Genomic DNA, 20829 nt, shown 5'->3' with positions numbered 1-20829 from the left:
TTACTCTCAGTTAACAAATCAGATTCTGCCAGTATTTCTATCAGACTATCATGTCTTAGCTGCCAAACTTTAAATCTGATCTTCTCTCTGTCGTTGTCAGCTGACATTTCAGTGTGAATCGCTGTGACCTTCCTCCACCCTGTTCACCTCCACTTCATCACGTCAGCACACAAGATCACCAGAAGCAGCTCCTCTTCTCATCATCCAGATCTCAATATTCCCATATTCATCACCACCACCAGTGTCTAGACTCCATCAACGGGATATCCTATTCTACTCACGCCTTAACTAACCCTTTATAAATGACATCACAATGGGGTCTAATCACCAAAGACTTTTCACATTATGCATGTTCAATAAAATCATTGTCACTTAAAAAATTGAAGTCTCTCATGATTGAAATATTTTTAAGCAGATAACTGCATTTAACATCAATCCCACTCCCACTAAAATGATCTGAAGCTCCAGATGTAAGGCTTGTAGCTCCATAAATCAGGAGTTTAGGATCTCCTCCAGATTTCTGAAGGTATCACTGCAGGTAGTAGGGATGTGCAGAGAGTCCAGTATTTGTATTTGTATCTTTATTTGTTGAGGCAGCAAAATTATTTCTATTTGTAATCTAATAAAAGTTGAAAGAGGCTTAAAAATCCTGTTTTTGTTTTTATTACTCTTTTAATTTTAGAAAATTAAAGTGTTACAATAACAATGTAACAATAAACTACCTTACGATGGAGGTCCCCACACCAGGTCTCGAACTGCAGTCTCCCAGATCATAGACGACTGCGCTGACTACTGAGCTAAAACTTTACTCATCACCTCATTGCAGACAGACCTCTACCTATTTATACACACAGTATTTTTATTTTCTTCCCGACAGCACAGCGTGTAACGTATAGGAGAGTACTTCAAAGGTAATTCTTGCTTTCCACTTTTCATTTATTGCCTATTTTTTACAACCTAACTTTTTTGAAAGGAGAAGGGGAACGACAGGTTATGGAGAGTCCCTTGAAAGCACTTTGCGTGTGTCAGTAGTTCAGCTTTATCTCTGGGGAACACCCCCAACTCCAGGAGTGATGTCCAAATTAGGAAATGTGCGTCATGTAGCAGGTGGATGTGACTCCCCTCGTTGAGACCTGCTGATAGACGTAACAGCGGAGCAGAGGAGAGACACTGAGACAGTGATGTAACCGACCTGCACGCTGGTATTTGACATGTTTTTTTTCTTCTCAAAAACAAATACTGTTTAAAATATTTGTATGGAACAAATATTCGTAAAAAAACACAAGAAAAACAATATTTGTGCTTTACTGAATAACGTATTTGTATTTGGGCCCAACCCTAGCAGGTAGTCATTATATGATCTGACTTCACATGCACTGCTGGGAAAATTCACTGGTCAAATGTCTACATTGTATTTAAATGAATGAACTATAATCACATTATTTTCTTTTAGTGATTTTTGTATTGGGTTGAATACACTGTAATTAATTTGTAGCTGATACATCAGATTTTTACGTTGCACATACTGTAAATAATTGAAGTTTAAAAATCTTCAAGGGGAATGAAAGAATCTAGCTCGGGGCAGTTTGCACTTCATTTAATTTTAACAGATGAAGAGTATCTGGAGCAAATTCTGCCAAGTTTACTATGTACTTTAGTTTACTAGATTGAAATGAGAGAAGACGTGAGGTAGTTTGGAAGCTTTTACAGTTGACTTTTATGAGTGAACATCATGAGATGATTATTCTATCTTGTCAGTTATGAAGTTCATACAACTTTTTTATACAGAGAACGATGATGAGTGTGAGATGTGTCATAACATAATGTGATGAAGAGGATTTAACAGCTGAGGTGATGATGGGGCAGCATGAAAGAACAGAATGTCTCTGTTTGATAGATTTTACATTTTTGAGTCAAGATGAAACTTGAATGATTAAATATTTGTTTGACTCAGTAAGAGGTTGTTGAGGTGGGAGGTGGACTGTTTGACCTTCAGGAGGAAAACTGATAGAGACACTATGAACATCATAAATCATCTGTGTGTGTGTGTGTGTGTGTGTGTGTGTGTGTGTGTGTGTGTGTGTGTGTGTGTGTTCAGTGAACTGTATCAGTCTCTGCAGTAGCTTCCAGCTGCAGCAGTCAGTTCAGTTTCTGTTCAGTCTGACTGAAGGAGGTTTTTGTACGACGCTTTTTCACTGTGTGAACACATACTGACTGTTGATATAGTGATAACTCTGACAGTAATAAACTGCTGCATCTTCAGCCTGAACTCCACTGATGGTCAGAGTGAAGTCAGTTTTTGATCCACTGCCTGAAAAACGGTCTGGAATCCCTGATTCTGGAGTGGTAGCACCGTAAATGAGGAGTTTAGGAGCTTCTCCGTCTTTTTGTTGGTACCAGGCAAAACAGGGGTCGGATGCAGAACTGCCACAATCTTCATCAACCTCACGACTGACCCTACAGCTGATGGTTGTGGATCCTCCCAGAGCAGATCTCACTGCTGCAGACTGAGTCACTGTGATCTGGCCTCTGGACTCTGAGGATACAGAGACAAAAACATAAAGCAGCGTCATGGTTTTGATGGTTTTGATGGTTTTGCCGGCTTCATTTCAAAGAGACGGATGTTCATAGAGGAGAGGAGTTTGATTCTCTGGACTTTACCTGTGAAGCAGCAGCAGAGGAGAGTCCAGATGAGGACGGAGATCAAAGTCATGTTTTTGATGAGGAGGATTTCTGTGGCTTCTGTTGTGATGAAGGACAGCTGTCAGTCATCCAGTGTTCAACTCTCAGGACTATAAACTCTCCCAGAGCACTGGAGCATGGTGCTGCTGATGCAAAGTGGCTCTCTATGGAAATGCTCTGACTAATTAACATAATCATCACATTCTCAAGTGATATTTTTTTAATGCTTGCAGTAATGCTGATCATTTTTGTATGTATGAACAATAAAGAAACTTGCAATAATGCTGATATTCTCTTTATGTTAAATTATTTAAAACATAGTCATCTAATCATATGTGTCCAAGGCAACATATAATTTAAAGAATGACTGCTGTCACATGTTACTGTGTTCAGTGAATCTACAGACACTGAGTTTGTCTCTGGGTATATTCACGGGGATTTTATCATTTTTTTGTCACCATTTTACACATAAATGTTTTTTTTAAAACCTGTCAAAGTAAAGGATGAAAGGAGAACATTTTAACAGAAGTATTGAGTCTGTTCTACATGGTGTCTTTCACATCTGTCCAGCTGTGTACTACTAGAGGAGACATGGATTACTCTGATCATGCTGTTTGATCAATGGATCGATCAACTTTCAGAGTATTGGTATGGATGTGTTTATATTCATTTTGATGTGATTTGGGCTTTTTTTAGGATGTAATTTCTTCCATCTAAATGTATTACCACAAAATACATCACACCAATTAAATTTAAAATGGATATGGATCAATCAAGTTATGAGGTTAATGTACAGAATGTTTTTATGGTTTCAGCTTCCTCTCACTGAAAGAAAGTTATTTTACAATGTTTCATATTTATTTCAATATATTTCTACAGAAATGAAAATCAAATTCACTTAACAGTAAAATATAGAAAATATAATGACACTCAGTTGATGTCAGAGAGCCATGTCTCTCTACAGTGAGAGGTTTTTGGTGGAGGAACCAGACTGGATGTTGGACATATGTTTCTCTGTTAATATTACATATAATTTTCCATGTAATACATAAATGTGTTTTTGTGTGTTTAAATAACCTTTGCCTTGACTTATATGAAAGATCTTCTGTTTTAATTTTAACACTTTGGTCATTTAGTTTAACTCAGACCACCTTCAATGAACTGGTCTTTACACATTATTGTCAAACTGAAATGTGAACAGCTTGAAATGAAGACAAGATAAAAGAAAAATAAATATAATTTTAAAATGATTACCAAATTTACTTTTACATTTTGCATTTAATAGTTAACTATTATTAAGTTAATTTGAAATCAATTTCAACAATGTACATTAAAAATAAAAATGTTTTCATATCTCTGATCCACTTACTGTAATTAGTTTCTTACTGTAAGATAATACTTAGTGTGATTGATATTTTTTGGTGGTGGGAGCTGTGATTATGAAAGATTCTGATGCTGATCTGTGTCTTCATAATTTCTCTTAAGGGGACATATTTGAGATAGATGTGATCCAGTAGGAGGCTGAGGTCAAAGGTCATGACCAAGACATTTCTTACCAGTCAGGTCAAACCGTAACAGGCTAAGAATGAATGATGAGAAGCTGTGATGAAGAACTTTGTTGATTTCCACAAAGACAATCATTGTCCAGAAACCGTTTTACTTAAAAGGTTTTTACATATTTTCATTTATCTTAAAAGCTACGATGTGCGAGTTGTTTAATCCATTTAATGAAATGTGTGTGTGTACGTGCGTGTGTGTGTGTGTGTGTTTGTGTGTGTGTGTGTGTTCAGTGAACTGTATCAGTCTCTGCAGTAGCTTCCAGCTGCAGCAGTCAGTTCAGTTTCTGTTCAGTCTGACTGAGGGAGGTTTTTGTACGACGATTTTTCACTGTGTGAACACAGCCTGACTGTTGATAGAGTGATAACTCTGACAGTAATAAACTCCTAAATCTTCAGCCTGAACTCCACTGATGGTCAGAGTGAAGTCAACTCCATTCCCTGCTCCACTTCCACTGAATCTGGAGGAGATTCCTGTAAATCTGTCCGATGTTCGGTAGATCAGAAGTTTAGGAGCTTCTCCAGTTTTCTGATGGTACCAGGACAGAAAGTATTGTGAACCAGAGTATTGAGCAACTTGTCTATTAGCTTTACAGTCAATAGAGACAGTTTGACCAAGCTGCAGTGATTTGGCTGCTGGCTGAGTCAAGACAACATTTTGTCCAACAGACCCTGAGGAGAGAGAAGAAACACTGGACATGAGATGGTGAAACTCAGCTACACTCCAAATGATTTTCACATGACAGAAAAATGATTTTCCTCACCCTGAGTGAAGCAGAGGAGAGTCCAGATGAGGACGGAGATCAAAGTCATGTTTTTGATGAGGAGGATTTCTGTGGCTTCTGTTGTGATGAAGGACAGCTGTCAGTCATCCAGTGTTCAACTCTCAGGACTATAAACTCTCCCAGAGCACTGGAGCATGGTGCTGCTGATGCAAAGTGGCTCTCTATGGAAATGCTCTGACTGACTCCAACAGGGACTTGGATTACTCTGATGATGCTGCTTAATCAATGGATCAATCAATTTTGCAGAATATTGATTAACTATGTGTCAGTGATCATTTTATGTGTTTCATTTATGTTCTGTGAACAGATTGTCTTCAGAAATGTCTGTTTTGATTCATTTTACATCTACAACACTCAGTTTTAATTCAAGACATAATTTAAAATACAGTAAACATGAAACAAAATGATTAATTTTAGAATAAAAATATAAATTATTGGCCTACTGTTATATATTTTCATATCATCCGGCTGTGTTTCACAGACTGAGACTGTTTTTGTAGAGTTTGTTGTGTTCAAAGTCAGAGAGCCGTGTCTCTCTACAGTGAGAGGTTTTTGTACGACGACTCAGTCAGTTTGTATCACTGTGGAGGACTTTTGGTGGAGGAACCAGACTGGATGTTGGAAGTAAGTTAAACTTTTAAAGTATTTTATTAAATCCCGAGTGATATTTAGGTTTTTGCACATATGTTTTCTCTAGAAATTGAAACTTCTGATTTCACTTCTAATTTTTGACCAACAGTTGTCCACCAGCAACAAAAATAAGAGTTTTGCGTTTGAAATTTAAATGATGAATCAATATATTCTAAGTGTTTGGTCCACAGTAGAAATCATGTAATGTTTTAGATTCAGGCTGAAATTTGAGGACTTGTAGTTTTAGTTTAATGTGACAAAGTCAGAGAGCCGTGTCTCTCTACAGTGAGAGGTTTTTGTACGACGACTCAGTCAGTTTGTATCACTGTGGTTGACTTTTGGTGGAGGAACCAGACTGGATGTTGGAAGTAAGTTTCTGCTCAAATATTAAATATCGAATCATCAGTTAAGTTTATAATTTCTGTGTCTGAACATTTGTAGTAGATATAAGTTTCCACTGAGCTGATCTAAAACACTTTAAAGTCTCAATTTTATTGTTCATTTCTCCTCTTTAACCTTGAAATTGAACTCAAAGTAGCTTTACTGAACTTTTCTTTACATGTTCCAGTTAGTTTGTTAAATGTGAACAGCAGAAAGATTAAAGAACAACAATCCTACTTTAAACATGTTTTTAAATTTTAATCTTTAATCTCCAATTTGAGTGAATGTTGAGTTAAATTTATTCTGAACAGTGTGGGTGATGATAAAAAAAATGCTGCACATCTCTCATCATTTAAAATGACAGAAATTGTCTTTTAACCTCAGTTTGAAATATTTCTTTGTTCTTAAAGATATTTGTTTCTTTAATATGTCTCAACATTTTGTGTATATTACGGCTGTCTGTTAGTTTTTGCTCATAATGTCCTTTAACACTGAATCTGATTAACTGTTGCTCTTTTGATAGTTTTGAAAGTAAATAATTGGTATAAATTGAAACTAAATCAGCATCTGAGAGATATATTCAAACTTTATGTCCTTATTTTCAGTAAATAGTGTAAAATAAAATGCAGTAAAGAGTCATATGAGGACTCTTTCTGTGCTGATCTGCATGAGAGGTTTCTTAAAGGGAAGTGAAACAATGTGTGAGTGAGTGACTGGTGGAGCAGAAAAAACATCTGACAGAAACTCCTTAAAGGGGAAAATCCACTCTCACACAGTAAAGGTGTCCAAGTGTCTGGTGTTCGACTGACAGCTGTGTGGTCCCTGTCCTCTAATGTGATTGGTGTCTCCTAGGTGATGTCCGTCCCACCCTGACGGTGCTGCCCCCCTCCAGCGAGGAGCTGCAGCAGGGGAAGGCCACGCTCATGTGTCTGGCCAACGATGGCTTCCCCTCAGACTGGAGTCTGGCCTGGAAGGTGGACGGCAGCAGCAGCAGCAGCTTGGAGCAGAGCAGGAGCCCCGGGGTGCTGCAGAAGGACGGCCGCTACAGCTGGAGCAGCACCCTGAGGCTCCCTGCAGACCAGTGGAGGAAGGTGGTGTCTGTGACCTGTGAGGCCACCCAGGGCTCCCAGACTCCAGTCTCAGAGACACTGAGGAAAGACCAGTGTTCCCAGTCCTGACCTGACTCACTGCTACTGCTTTTACTCTGCTACTGCTCTCACTCTGATCTCTGCAACTATCTCTCTCTTTTATTTCACATGTTTCAGTAACAATATTTACTTGCTTGTTGTAATGTTTCAGTATAATTTCAGTATTTCCAGACAATAAAGATCTGTTCATCAAATCACTTGTTTTCATCTTTATTATTATAAAAGTGTCATAATTATTTTCTCTTAATCGTAACAGTAATGATATTCAATCCTGATAAAAACTGAGTTATAAATGTTTCAACTGCTCTATGAAGACTTCAGAAGGAAAATGTAAGATCACATAATGTATTGATTCATATACTGTATATTAGGAAAGTATTTACACTCAAACAACACTCTTAGATATTATGTGATCAATGCTACACAGTCATGGTGGTAGTAAGTCCATAATTATTTTCATAGTTTACAGTAAAGTCATAATAATTGTAGAAAATGCTTTGCTGGAGTCACGTCAGATTAGTCAGTAATAATTAGTAATTGAGTAATTTTAATGAAAAATCCTCCAATCATCTTATGTTACTGAAGTGTGTCAGTGCAAAGAGTCTAATATTTTTATTTTTTCAGATGTATTAAAAGCATATACATAATCTATTAAACAAATTCACAAAACCTCAGAAATATGTTCTAATTCTGAAATAAAAAGAAAAATATCATCAGCATAAAGAGATATAAAATGAGTGTGATCTGACATTTTAACCCTGGACATTTTTACAAACTGCTTCTGCTGAAGAGCTGAAACGCAAAGACAAATGAAAGAGATGAAAAAGGGAAAGAATTCAAGTTTTAATTAATTACGTAATCAATTAAATGTTTTTTGGTTTATATTATATATATATATATATATATATATAGAGAGAGAGATATAATGATAACATTTTGTAATTTATTTCTAAATAAATGTATGTTTGAGTATCTGTAAAAATAGTTAGAGAATGAAATAAATAAATAATAATAGTTTTAGTGTTCATGTGTTGTAGTCAGTAGATTAAACTTATTAAAGAATTGAAATCATACTATTTTTATTTTTCAGATGCATAATCTTTTAAACAAATTCACAAAACCCTCAGAAATATGTTCTAATTCTGAAATAAAAAGCAAAATATCATCAGCATAAAGAGATATAAAATGAGTGTGATCTGACATTTTAACCCTGGACATTTTTATAAACTGCTTCTGCTGAAGAGCTGAGAAAGAAAAATAAATGAAAGAGATGAAAATGGGAAAGAATTCAAGTATTAATTAATTGCATAATCAATTTAATGTTTTTTGGTTTATATTATAAGTACTTGCTGCTGGAATAAAAACATGCAAAATGACAAATATATGTCACATGACATGATTAGTAATTTTACAACACAAATAATAATAAATATTATCATGATAACATTTTGTAATTTATTTCTAAAAGAAATGCATGTTTGAGTATTAATGAAAAATAGTAAGAGATGAAATAAATAAATAATAATAGTTTTAGTGTTCATGTGTTGTAGTCAGTAGATTAAACTTATTAAAGAATTGAAATCATACTTCAACAGAGGTTAGATTTGATGTTCAGCCAAATGTTTCATATTCTGTATTAATGAAAGTATTTAAAATAAATCTTTTTTTTGTTAAATACAAAATGTTTAGTGTTAAAATGTTCAAATGAAATTATTAAAACCTCTGTTGTTTTTGTTTGAGTGCAGCTGTTGAGTCAGATCAGTTCCTCTTCAGCTGAGGGAGGTTTTTGTACGACGTTGTATCACTGTGTGAACGAGCTGTAACCCTGCTGACAGTAATAAACTCCTGAATCTTCAGCCTGAACTCCACTGATGGTCAGAGTGTAATCAGTCCCAGATCCACTTCCACTAAAACGATCTGAAACTCCAGGCTGAAGGCTTGTAGCATAATAAATCAGGAGTTTAGGAGCTTCTCCAGGTTTCTGAAGGTACCAGCTGAGGTAGTTACTAACATCTGAACTGGTTTTACATCTGATGGAGACAGTCTGTCCTGGAACAACAGACTGAGATCCAGGAGACTGAGTCACAGTGATTTGTCCTGATGAACCTGGAAAACATGAAAAAGAGGAGAAGGGTTATTGAGACAAATCCAGCTTGGAGAAAGATGATCAACATGAAAACAGAAGAGTATCATTTCTTTAACATGGAGAATAGATGGAAGAAGGTAAATGCTGCTTGTTTCAGTGTTTCTCCATCACAGCAGAACATCATTGTGGTGAACCTGGTTGCATCCTGAAGCAAAGTTTTCACAAGAGAGTCTCACCCTGAACAAGGAGCCCCAGGGTGGCCAGCAGTAGAGTCAGTGACATCATCATTGTGCTGGCGGCGTGTCAGTGGCTCTGAAAGGTCTGGACAGCCACTGATCAACACTGGCCTCTTAACGGCTGGGAGCAGAGAGGCAGGACAGATATGCAAACACACAGAGTCAGTGAACTGTAGCTGTCCTCAACATATCATGCTGTTTCCTCCTCACTGCTGGGAGAACTCAACATTTACATCATTCCTAACATAAAGGAGTGACAATCTGAGGGAGAGAACTTCATTTGATTTCCATCAAGCAGTTAGAAAGATAATGTTAATTCTGTAATCTAATAATTTTGAGGCTTATTATAGAAAATTGTTTTCAGTTCATCAATTTGTCTATTGTGTATCTTGTTTTTTCCAAAGTACAAAATGTGAAACTACTCGTGTGAAAGTCCTCAAAATCACCACATAGATAAATAAACAGTTTATAGATACATTTAGGAGTTTTCCTCATTAAAATCTATTGAATACACTCAACATTATTATTATTGGTTTTGAACTTAACAAACCTTGAGCTGAATAATGCAACGATGTACAAAAATATAATAACATAGAAGTCATATCAGCCCGACCCTCCCTCCATCCCTCCCATTCCCACCCACCCCTTCCAGCCTGGTCGCCAAAATAAAACGTTGGCAGTTTACATTTCTGCAAACCACAGAAACGTTGAACATCTACGTTTCAACATGTGTAATACGTAGCATATTAACATTTCAACAATACGTATCATCTCAACATTTCTAAAGTGACATAGTTCACATGTGATTTATATGAGCTGATCTTTCCTATTATTAGGAGGAGGAGGGGTCGGTGGATGGTTAGTAAGTTTCTTGGCAGCAAGTTGGAAATCAGCAGAGAACACGGTTCGAGACCACCTCAAAACCAATGTCTGCTTCCAGTGTCAACCGACAAAAGCAGGAATTTTTAGTGAGATGTTAGGACATTTGCAGCCGTTTTTCTGGTGAGAAAACCGGCTTTTTTTAGTGAGACATCAGCTGTTTCTATTTTATTTTTTATTTTTATTTTAACCCAAACCATGATCTTTCCCTGACCCTAGTGGTCCTTGTACCTAAACCTAACCAGACCTTAACCACAGCGTTGTCACACCATAAAACATCATTATTCAACGGGTAGAAATGTTAATATGCTACGTTTGTAGAAATGTTGATATGATACGTATTACGCGTGTTGTAACGTATATATTCAATGTTTCTGTGGTTTGCAGAAACGTTCAATGCCAACGTTTTCTTCTGGCGATTGGGTTGCCCCTTCAGGTCCAACTCCTAACTACTTCAGGATATGTACCTATACAAAGAGAGAGGGATAAGTTACAACAGTTCAGACTATTAAGAAGAAACGAAAAAACAGTATAATTGCAGAGAGGGAATAGATGACAGCTCTTGTGTATCAGTTTAGTTAAAAGAGTGGGATAGAGCAAGAAATAAATACATAAAATATAAATTAAAAAAAGGAAACAAAAAAACTGACTCACACATGACTGTTGGATTCAATACTTATGTTGAATGTTAGAACCCCCCCCCCCCCCCAAATCTTTTGAAACTCTCCAGGCTTTCCCTTCAAGTTATACATTATCTTTTCATTTGCTAGACACGATGCTAATTCATCAGTCCATCTAGCAGATGTAGGTGGATGTTCATCTTTCCATTGCATAGCTATACATTTGTTGGCTATGATGAGGGCAATTCTAATAAATTTGAGGTTGTTTTTATTGACTTTTATCATGGAGGTATCACCCAATAGAATTATTCTTGGTTCTGTGGGGATGGTTGTTCCTATGATGTCACTTAGCTCATTAACTATAGAGATCCAGGATGTATTTAGACATGGGCAGGACCAGAACATATGTATCAGTGTTCCTGTTCCAGTTTTACATCTTGGGCAGAACTCAGAATACTGAGGTTTTATTCTGTGCAACCTGTCAGGGGTGTAGTATATTCTATGAATGAGACTGTATTGTATAATTTTATGTCTACTTTTAAAAGAGAAACACTGACTACCAATACACAGTGATTCCCATTCCACTACTTCAAAATTACACTCAAGGTCTTCTTCACATTTGCGTTTCACTCCTAACAATTCCCACCCTATGATTTGATAAATTCCTGAGTAAGTATAGGATATAAACCCTCTTACTCCTGAATACACTTTTAAGAGAGCCAGTCTGAATGTGAGATGGAGCTGGTGAAGCAAATAAGAAACTGATTCTAGGACAGACATGAAGACATCTATCAAGTCAGACGACAGGAAAAATGATTCCAACATTCATATTGATCTGTGATATCTTTGACATCAGGGAAATACTGGAGTTGTAACTATTTTATCTCAGTTTATTGAAATGTGGATTCCAAAGGATGTAGGAAGGACGATGACAGGAAGCTTGTAGACAGATTGTGTGATTGACTGGTGTAATGCTGTACTGATGTGCTGCTGAATAATAAAGGTTAAGCGTCTATATTTACACCAGTAGATGTTTGTGCTTCATCTGTTGGAGCTCAGAGGATCATAATGTAAGTTATCTGCAACTTTTCAAACAATAATCTTCATGTAGCTGCGATTCACAACCTGTAGACACCACGAGAGCTTTGATCAGTCTGCAGCTGCTTCCACATGTTCAGTGTTCTCACTGAATATCTGCTCTTCCAGTGGATCTTTTTTCTCTTCATTAATGCTGCAACAATTATATTATCCTCATCTAACAGATCCACTACTGCCAGTCCAAACTTTCTCTTCAGCAGCGTTGTTACTGCTCTGTATAACAAAGTGAATATGAGAGAAAGTAAACACAGCTAGAACAGGTAACAGGTAGAGTCTACACAGAACTGTCAATCACCTGCTGAGCTGTGGAGACACCTTGATACAGAAGATTATTTCAAGCTTTAAGGAATCTGATGTTCTCAATGTATAACTTCATATCACATTTCATATGTTTTAATAAAGGAACAAAATACCTGTTTCGCCTCTTTTTTCATTTACTTCAATGTAACTAATTTGTTTCCTTCAGTTTCTATCAGGTCATCAGTACAAAGTTGTTACTGTGTTTGTACCACTGTGAGACCAATCATGAAAAATACTGTGATTATTATCTGAGATAGATTCATATTTGTTACTACAGACATATAAATGAATTGTTTAATGGCTTTGTCTGAAAGTGTGTGTGTGTGTGTGTTCAGTGAACTCTGCAGTAGCTTCCAGCTGCAGCAGTCAGTTCAGTTTCTGTTCAGTCTGACTGAGGGAGGTTTTTGTACGACGCTTTTTCACTGTGTGAACACATTCTGACTGTTGATATAGTGAAAACTCTGACAGTAATAAACTGCTGCATCTTCAGCCTGAACTCCACTGATCGTCAGAGTGAAGTCAGAGTTTGATCCACTGCCTGAAAAACGATCTGGAATTCCTGATGCTCGATAGGTAGCATCATAAATGAGAAGTTTAGGAGTTTCTCCATCTCTCTGTTGGTACCAGGCTAAACGGTTTGAACTATAAACATCCTGACTGGTCTTACAGCTGATGGTTGTGGATCCTCCCAGAGCAGATCTCACTGCTGCAGGCTGAGTCACTGTGACCTGGCCTCTGGACTCTGAGGATACAGAGACAAAAACATAAAGCAGCGTCATGGTTTTGATGGTTTTGATGGTTTTGTCAGCTTCATTTCAGAGGGACGGATGTTCATAGAGGAGAGGAGTTTGATTCTCTGGACTTTACCTGTGAAGCAGCAGCAGAGGAGAGTCCAGATGAGGACGGAGATCAAAGTCATGTTTTTGATGAGGAGGAATTCTGTGGCTTCTGTTGTGATGAAGGACAGCTGTCAGTCATCCAGTGTTCAAGTCTCAGGACTATAAACTCTCCCAGAGCACTGGAGCATGGTGCTGCTGATGCAAAGTGGCTCTCTATGGAAATGCTCTGACTGACTCCAACAGGGACTTGGATTACTCTGATGATGCTGCTTAATCAATGGATCAATCAATTTGCCAGAGTATTGATTAACTATGTGCCAGTGATCATTTTCTGTGTTTCATTTATGTTCTGTGAACAGATTGTCTTCAGAAATGTCTGTTTTGATTCATTTTACATCTACAACACTCAGTTTTAATTCAAGACATAATTTAAAATACAGTAAACATGAAACAAAATGATTAATTTTAGAATAAAAATATAAATTATTGGCCTACTGTTATATATTTTCATATCATCCAGTTGTGTTTCACAGACTGAGACTGTTTTTGTAGAGTTTGTTGTGTTCAAAGTCAGAGAGCCGTGTCTCTCTACAGTGAGAGGTTTTTGTACGACGACTCAGTCAGTTTGTATCACTGTGGTACACGTTCGGTGGAGGAACCAGACTGGATGTTGGAAGTAAGTTAAACTTTTAAAGTATTTTATTAAATCCTGAGTGATATTTAGGTTTTTGCACATATGTTTTCTCTAGAAATTGAAATTTCTGATTTTACATCTTCACTTCTAATTTTTGACCAACAGTTGTCCACCAGCAACAAAAATAAGAGTTTTGTTTGTTTTTGAAGTTTAAATGATGAATCAATATATTTTAAGTGTTTGGTCCACAGTAGAAATCATGTAATGTTTTAGATTCAGGCTGAAATTTGAGGACTTGCAGTTTTAGTTTAATGAGACAAAGTCAGAGAGCCGTGTCTCTCTACAGTGAGAGGTTTTTGTACGACGACTCAGTCAGTTTGTATCACTGTGGAGGACTTTTGGTGGAGGAACCAGACTGGATGTTGGAAGTAAGTTTCTGCTCAAATATTAAATATCGAATCATCAGTTAAGTTTATAATTTCTGTGTCTGAACATTTGTAGTAGATATAAGTTTCCACTGAGCTGATCTAAAACACTTTAAAGTCTCAATTTTATTGTTCATTTCTCCTCTTTAACCTTGAAGTTGAACTCAAAGCAGCTTTACTGAACTTTTCTTTACATGTTCCAGTTAGTTTGTTAAATGTGAACAGCAGAAAGATTAAAGAGCAACAATCCTACTTTAAACATGTTTTTAAATTTTAATCTTTAATCTCCAATTTGAGTGAATGTTGAGTTAAATTTATTCTGAACAGTGTGGGTGATGATAAAAAAAAATGCTGCACATCTCTCATCATTTAAAATGACAGAAATTGTCTTTTAACCTCAGTTTGAAATATTTCTTTGTTCTTAAAGATATTTGTTTCTTTAATATGTCTCAACATTTTGTGTATATTACGGCTGTCTGTTAGTTTTTGCTCATAATGTCCTTTAACACTGAATCTGATTAACTGTTGCTCTTTTGATAGTTTTGAAAGTAAATAATTGGTATAAATTGAAACTAAATCAGCATCTGAGATATATTTACAAACTTTATGTCCTTATTTTCAGTAAATAGTGTAAAATAAAATGCAGTAAAGAGTCATATGAGGACTCTTTCTGTGCTGATCTGCATGAGAGGTTTCTTAAAGGGAAGTGAAACAATGTGTGAGTGAGTGACTGGTGGAGCAGAAAAAACATCTGACAGAAACTCCTTAAAGGGGGAAATCCACTCTCACACAGTAAAGGTGTCCAAGTGTCTGGTGTTCGATTGACAGATGTGTGGTCCCTGTCCTCTAATGTGATTGGTGTCTCCTAGGTGATGTCCGTCCCACCCTGACGGTGCTGTCCCCCTCCAGCGAGGAGCTGCAGCAGGGGAAGGCCACGCTCATGTGTCTGGCCAACGATGGCTTCCCCTCAGACTGGAGTCTGGCCTGGAAGGTGGACGGCAGCAGCAGCAGCAGCTTGGAGCAGAGCAGGAGCCCCGGGGTGCTGCAGAAGGACGGCCGCTACAGCTGGAGCAGCACCCTGAGGCTCCCTGCAGACCAGTGGAGGAAGGTGGGCTCTGTGACCTGTGAGGCCACCCAGGGCTCCCAGACTCCAGTCACAGAGACACTGAGGAGAGACCAGTGTTCCCAGTCCTGACCTGACTCACTGCTACTGCTTTTACTCTGCTACTGCTCTCACTCTGATCTCTGCAACTATCTCTCTCTTTTATTTCACATGTTTCAGTAACAATATTTACTTGCTTGTTGTAATGTTTCAATATAATTTCAGTATTTCCAGACAATAAAGATCTGTTCATCAAATCACTTGTTTTCATCTTTATTATTATAAATGTGTCTTAATTATTTTCTCTTAATGGTAACATTAATGATATTAAATCCTGATAAAAACTGAGTTACAAATGTTTCAACTGCTCTATGAAGACTTCAGAAGGAAAATGTAAGATCACATAATGTATTGATTCATATACTGTATATTAGGAAAGTATTTACACTCAAACAACACTCTTAGATATTATATGATTAATGCTACACAGTCATGGTGGTAGTAAGTCCATAATTTGTTGTCACAGTTTACATTAAAGTCATAATAATTGTAGAAAATGCTTTGCTGGAGTCACTTCAGATTTGTCTGTAATAATTAGTAATTGAGTAATTTTAATGAAAAATCCTCCAATCATCTTATTTTACTGAAGTGTGTCAGTGCAAAGAGTCTAATATTTTTATTTTTTCAGATGTATTAAAAGTATGTACATAATCTTTTAAACAAAATCACAAAACCCTCAGAAATATGTTCTAATTCTGAAATAAAAAGCAAAATATCATCAGCATAAAGAGATATAAAATGAGTGTGATCTGACATTTTAACCCTGGACATTTATACAAACTGCTTCTGCTGAAGAGCTGAAACACAAAGACAAATGAAAGAGATGAAAAAGGGAAAAAAATTCAAGTATTAATAAATTACATAATAAATTAAATATGTTTTGGTTTATATTATAAATACTTGCTGCTGGAATGAAAACATGCAAAATGACAAATATATGTCACATGACATGATTAGTAATTTTACAACACAAGTGATAGTAAATTTTATCATGATAACATTTTGTTATTCATTTCTAAAACATTGTATGTTTGAGAATCTATGAAAAATAGTAAGAGATGAAATAAATAAATAATAATAGTTTTAGTGTTCATGTGTTGTAGTCAGTAGATTAAACTTATTAAATAATTGAAATCATACTTCAACAGAGGTTAGATTTGATATTCAGCCAAATGTTTCATATTCAGTATTAATGAAAGCATTTAAAATAAATCTTTTTTTTGTTAAATACAGAATATTTAGTGTTAAAATGTTGAAAATTACATTATTAAAACCTCTGTTGTTTTAGTTTGAGTGCAGCTGTTGAGTCAGATCAGTTCCTCTTCAGCTGAGGGAGGTTTTTGTACGACGTTGCATCACTGTGTGAACACACTGTAACTCTGCTGACAGTAATAAACTCCTGAATCTTCAGCCTGAACTCCACTGATGGTCAGAGTGAAGTCAGTCCCAAATCCACTTCCACTAAAACGATCTGAAACTCCAGGCTGAAGGTTTGTAGCTGAATAAATCAGGAGTTTAGGAGCTTCTCCAGATTTCTGAAGGTACCAGTGGAGGTTGCTATAAACATTTGAACTGGTTTTACATCTGATGGAGACAGTCTGTCCTGGGACAACAGACTGAGATCCAGGAGACTGAGTCACAGTGATTTGTCCTGATGAACCTGGAAAACATGAAAAAGAGGAGAAGGGTTATTGAGACAAATCCAGCTTGGAGAAAGATGATCAACATGAAAACAGAACAGTATCATTTCTTTAACATGGAGAATAGATGGAAGAAGGTAAATGCTGCTTGTTTCAGTGTTTCTCCATCACAGCAGAACATCATTGTGGTGAACCTGGTTGCATCCTGAAGCAAAGTTTTCACAAGAGAGTCTCACCCTGAACAAGGAGCCCCAGGGTGGCCAGCAGTAGAGTCAGTGACATCATCATTGTGCTGCCAGCGGCGTGTCAGTGGCTCTGAAAGGTCTGGACAGCCACTGATCAACACTGGCCTCTTAACGGCTGGGAGCAGAGAGGCAGGACAGATATGCAAACACACAGAGTCAGTCAACTGTAGCTGTCCTCAACATATCATGCTGTTTCCTCCTCACTCAATCAAACACTAATTGCAAATTATCTTTTAAGCAAAAAAAAATCCTTATTTAATCATATAAACATTGTTACAGCAGTAAATACAATACAGACAATAAAAACAAGCCAAGAAAACGGTCACATACTACATTAAAAATCATATATAATACACAGTAAAAGTTACCTTGCGAGGCTGCTGGATTCGCAAGATCACAACATCATGGGATCAAGCGAGAATCCATCTTGTCAGGCTTCAGTTTATTCGCTTGTGTCCGAACCACCGGTGGTTTGGACCAATCAGTGTCTTATAAGGATTCTCCAGTTGCCTCACAAGGAAAGACAGTGATAGATGTAGATAGACAGATGGTTCATCCAATCACCTGCCAGGATTTTTTTAGTGTCTACCCTTTTCCAAACAGTTTCCATGGATGTCTTGTCAGATGGTTCTGTGTAATAAACCATTTAGTGTGTCAGGTTATCAGTAAAAGTGCACATACAGATATTTAAAATGACAAAGCAGTTTTTAAGCAAATGACTGCATTCAACATTGTTACTTCCAGCAGTTTGACTGTAAAGTTGTAAAGGACCTGACACTGAACATGGATTATACGACACTATCAGTGGTGTACTTTCATATTAAAGTGCTGCCATTGATGCTGTTAACTACAATGTACTTCTACATAGACTGTTAAAAAGACATGGTTCATTGTTGTGTTTTTTTATCAATGCTTGAATGTCATGAAAATTTTCAAGCAGCTGAAAAGAAATAAGACTAAAGGTCTCCTTGTTGGGGCATCTTAAACTCTCAGACACTAAACATCAAATCCTTTGCTGATGGTCTTGACACACTGTTTGTGTCCAAACTTGAATTTGACCCTCTTCCCAAAAACAATTTGTTCATGACATTTGCTGAATGTTGTGGCACACAATACATCAAGTTTGGTTTTTTGTAACACATAAAATGACAGTCAGGTTTCATATACTGTGAGTTTGTTTTGTGTATCGACATCAGCGGAGCTGACTCAGATGGATGTGGTAGTGGGAGGTGGACTGTTTGAACTTCACAAGGAAAACTGGTATACACACTATGAACATCATAAATCATCTCTGTGTCTGTGTGTGTGTGTGTGTGTGTGTGTGTGTGTGTGTGTGTGTATGTGTGTGTGTGTGTGTGTGTTCAGTGAACTGTATCAGTCTCTGCATTAGGGAGGTTTCTGTACGACGCTTTTTCACTGTGTGAACACATACTGACTGTTGATAGAGTGACGACTCTGACAGTAATAAACTCCTGAATCTTCAGCCTGAACTCCACTGATGGTCAGAGTGAAGTCAACTTTATTCCCTGCTCCACTTCCACTGAATCTGGAGGAGATTCCTGTAACTCTGTCTGATGTTCCATAGATGAGAAGTTTAGGAACTTCTCCAGTTTTCTGATGGTACCAGGACAGAAAGTATTGTGGCCCAGTCCAGTGATCAACTTGTCTATTAGCCTTACAGTCAATAGAGACAGTTTGACCAAGCTGCAGTGATTTGGCTGCTGGTTGAGTCAAGACAACATTTTGTCCAACAGACCCTGAGGAGAGAGAAGAAACACTGGACATGAGATGGTGAAACTCAGCTACACTCTAAATGATTTTCACATGACAGAAAAATGATTTTCCTCACCCTGAGTAAAGCAGAGGAGAGTCCAGATGAGGACGGAGATCAAAGTCATGTTTTTGATGAGGAGGATTTCTGTGGCTTCTGTTGTGATGAAGGACAGCTGTCAGTCATCCAGTGTTCAACTCTCAGGACTATAAACTCTCCCAGAGCACTGGAGCATGGTGCTGCTGATGCAAAGTGGCTCTCTATGGAAATGCTCTGACTGACTCCAACAGGGACTTGGATTACTCTGATGATGATGCTTAATCAATGGATCAATCAATTTATTAGAATATTGTACAGAATGTATTTTTTATGGTTTCAGCTTTTACTCATATTTTCTTTCAGAATGTCTCATGTTTATTTATATTATTTCTAAAGAAATTAACATCAATTTATCTTTAAAACATGAAATAAATGTACATATTCTGGAAATATCTGTCACTCAGGTGATGTTACTTGTAATTTTACTAACAGAGACTTGTTTTTTTGAGTGAGCCGTGTCTCTCTACAGTGAGAGGTTTTTGTACGAAGACTCAGTCAGTTTGTATCACTGTGGTTCACGTTCGGTGGAGGAACCAGACTGGATGTTGGAAGTAAGTTTGTACTCAAATATTACACATAATGTTGACATTGAAAGCTTTAATGTGTTTAAATGTTTGTAGTAGATACAAATATCATCTGTGTTGATTTATATCACTTATATTCTCTTCTGTTTTAATCATGATGTAACTCAGACCAGCTTCAATAAACTGGTCTTTACACATTATTGTCAAACTGAAATGTGAACAGCTTGAGAAGAAAAAAGATTAAAGAACAATACTTCTACTTTTAAAATGTTAACAAAAATTAAAATTTCCACTTAATATTTAACTATTATGAAGTTGAATTAAAATTTATTTCAACGATGTAAAAATGAAAAATGTTTTCATATCTCTGATCCTCTTACTGTGATTGGTTTCTTACTGTAAGATAATATTTAGTGTGATTTATATTTTTTGGTGGTGGGAGCTGTGAGTATGAAAGTTTCTGATGCAGATTTGTGTTTTCATATTTTCTGTTAACAGGATATAATTGAGATAGATGTGATCCAGTATGAGGCCGAGGTCAAAGGTCATGACCAACTAATTTCTAACCAAAAGTCCCCGGCCAATCTCTCTCCTCATTGGTCGGTAAATGGGTTGATTATCATTTTAAAACATTGGATCAAATCATAATATGGTAAGAATTGATGGAGAGAAGCTGTGATGGAAAACTTAATTGATTTCCCCCGAGACAATCATTGTCCATAAACTGTTTTCCTGAAAGTGTTCTGACATATTTTCATTTATCTTAAAAACTACAATGTGCAAATTATTTAATCTATTTAATATGTGTGTGTGTGTGTGTGTGTGTGTGTGTGTGTGTGTGTGTGTGTTCAGTGAACTGTATCAGTCTCTGCAGTAGCTTCCAGCTGCAGCAGTCAGTTCAGTTTCTGTTCAGTCTGACTGAGGGAGGTTTTTGTACGACGCTTTTTCACTGTGTGAACACACGCTGACTGTTGATATATTTATAACCCTGACAGTAATAAACTCCTGAATCTTCAGCCTGAACTCCAGTGATGGTCAGAGTGTAGTCAGTCCCAGATCCACTTCCACTAAAACGATCTGAAACTCCAG

General features: G+C 36.9%; 5 gene segments (V, D, J or C); 3 read left to right on the top strand and 2 right to left on the bottom strand.

The window, feature by feature from the left end:
* Positions 1–20829, top strand: part of LOC122970078 — a 916362-nt gene that overhangs the window by 755401 nt on the left and 140132 nt on the right.
* Positions 1–20829, top strand: part of LOC122970080 — an 891879-nt gene that overhangs the window by 770989 nt on the left and 100061 nt on the right.
* LOC122970079 overlaps positions 1–20829 on the top strand; it is an 808187-nt gene that overhangs the window by 757522 nt on the left and 29836 nt on the right.
* On the bottom strand, positions 8962–9611 carry LOC122970120. The segment is given in 2 exon segments: positions 8962–9288; positions 9505–9611. Coding segments are annotated over 2 exon segments (357 nt in total).
* Positions 12789–13320, bottom strand: LOC122970102. The segment is given in 2 exon segments: positions 12789–13143; positions 13269–13320. Coding segments are annotated over 2 exon segments (375 nt in total).

This window comes from Thunnus albacares, chromosome 19 (assembly GCF_914725855.1).
Source record: "Thunnus albacares chromosome 19, fThuAlb1.1, whole genome shotgun sequence".
Classification (NCBI taxonomy): Eukaryota; Metazoa; Chordata; class Actinopteri; order Scombriformes; family Scombridae; genus Thunnus; species Thunnus albacares.
Note: the sequence above shows the minus strand (reverse complement) of the source record. Positions and strands in the feature narration are given on the sequence as shown.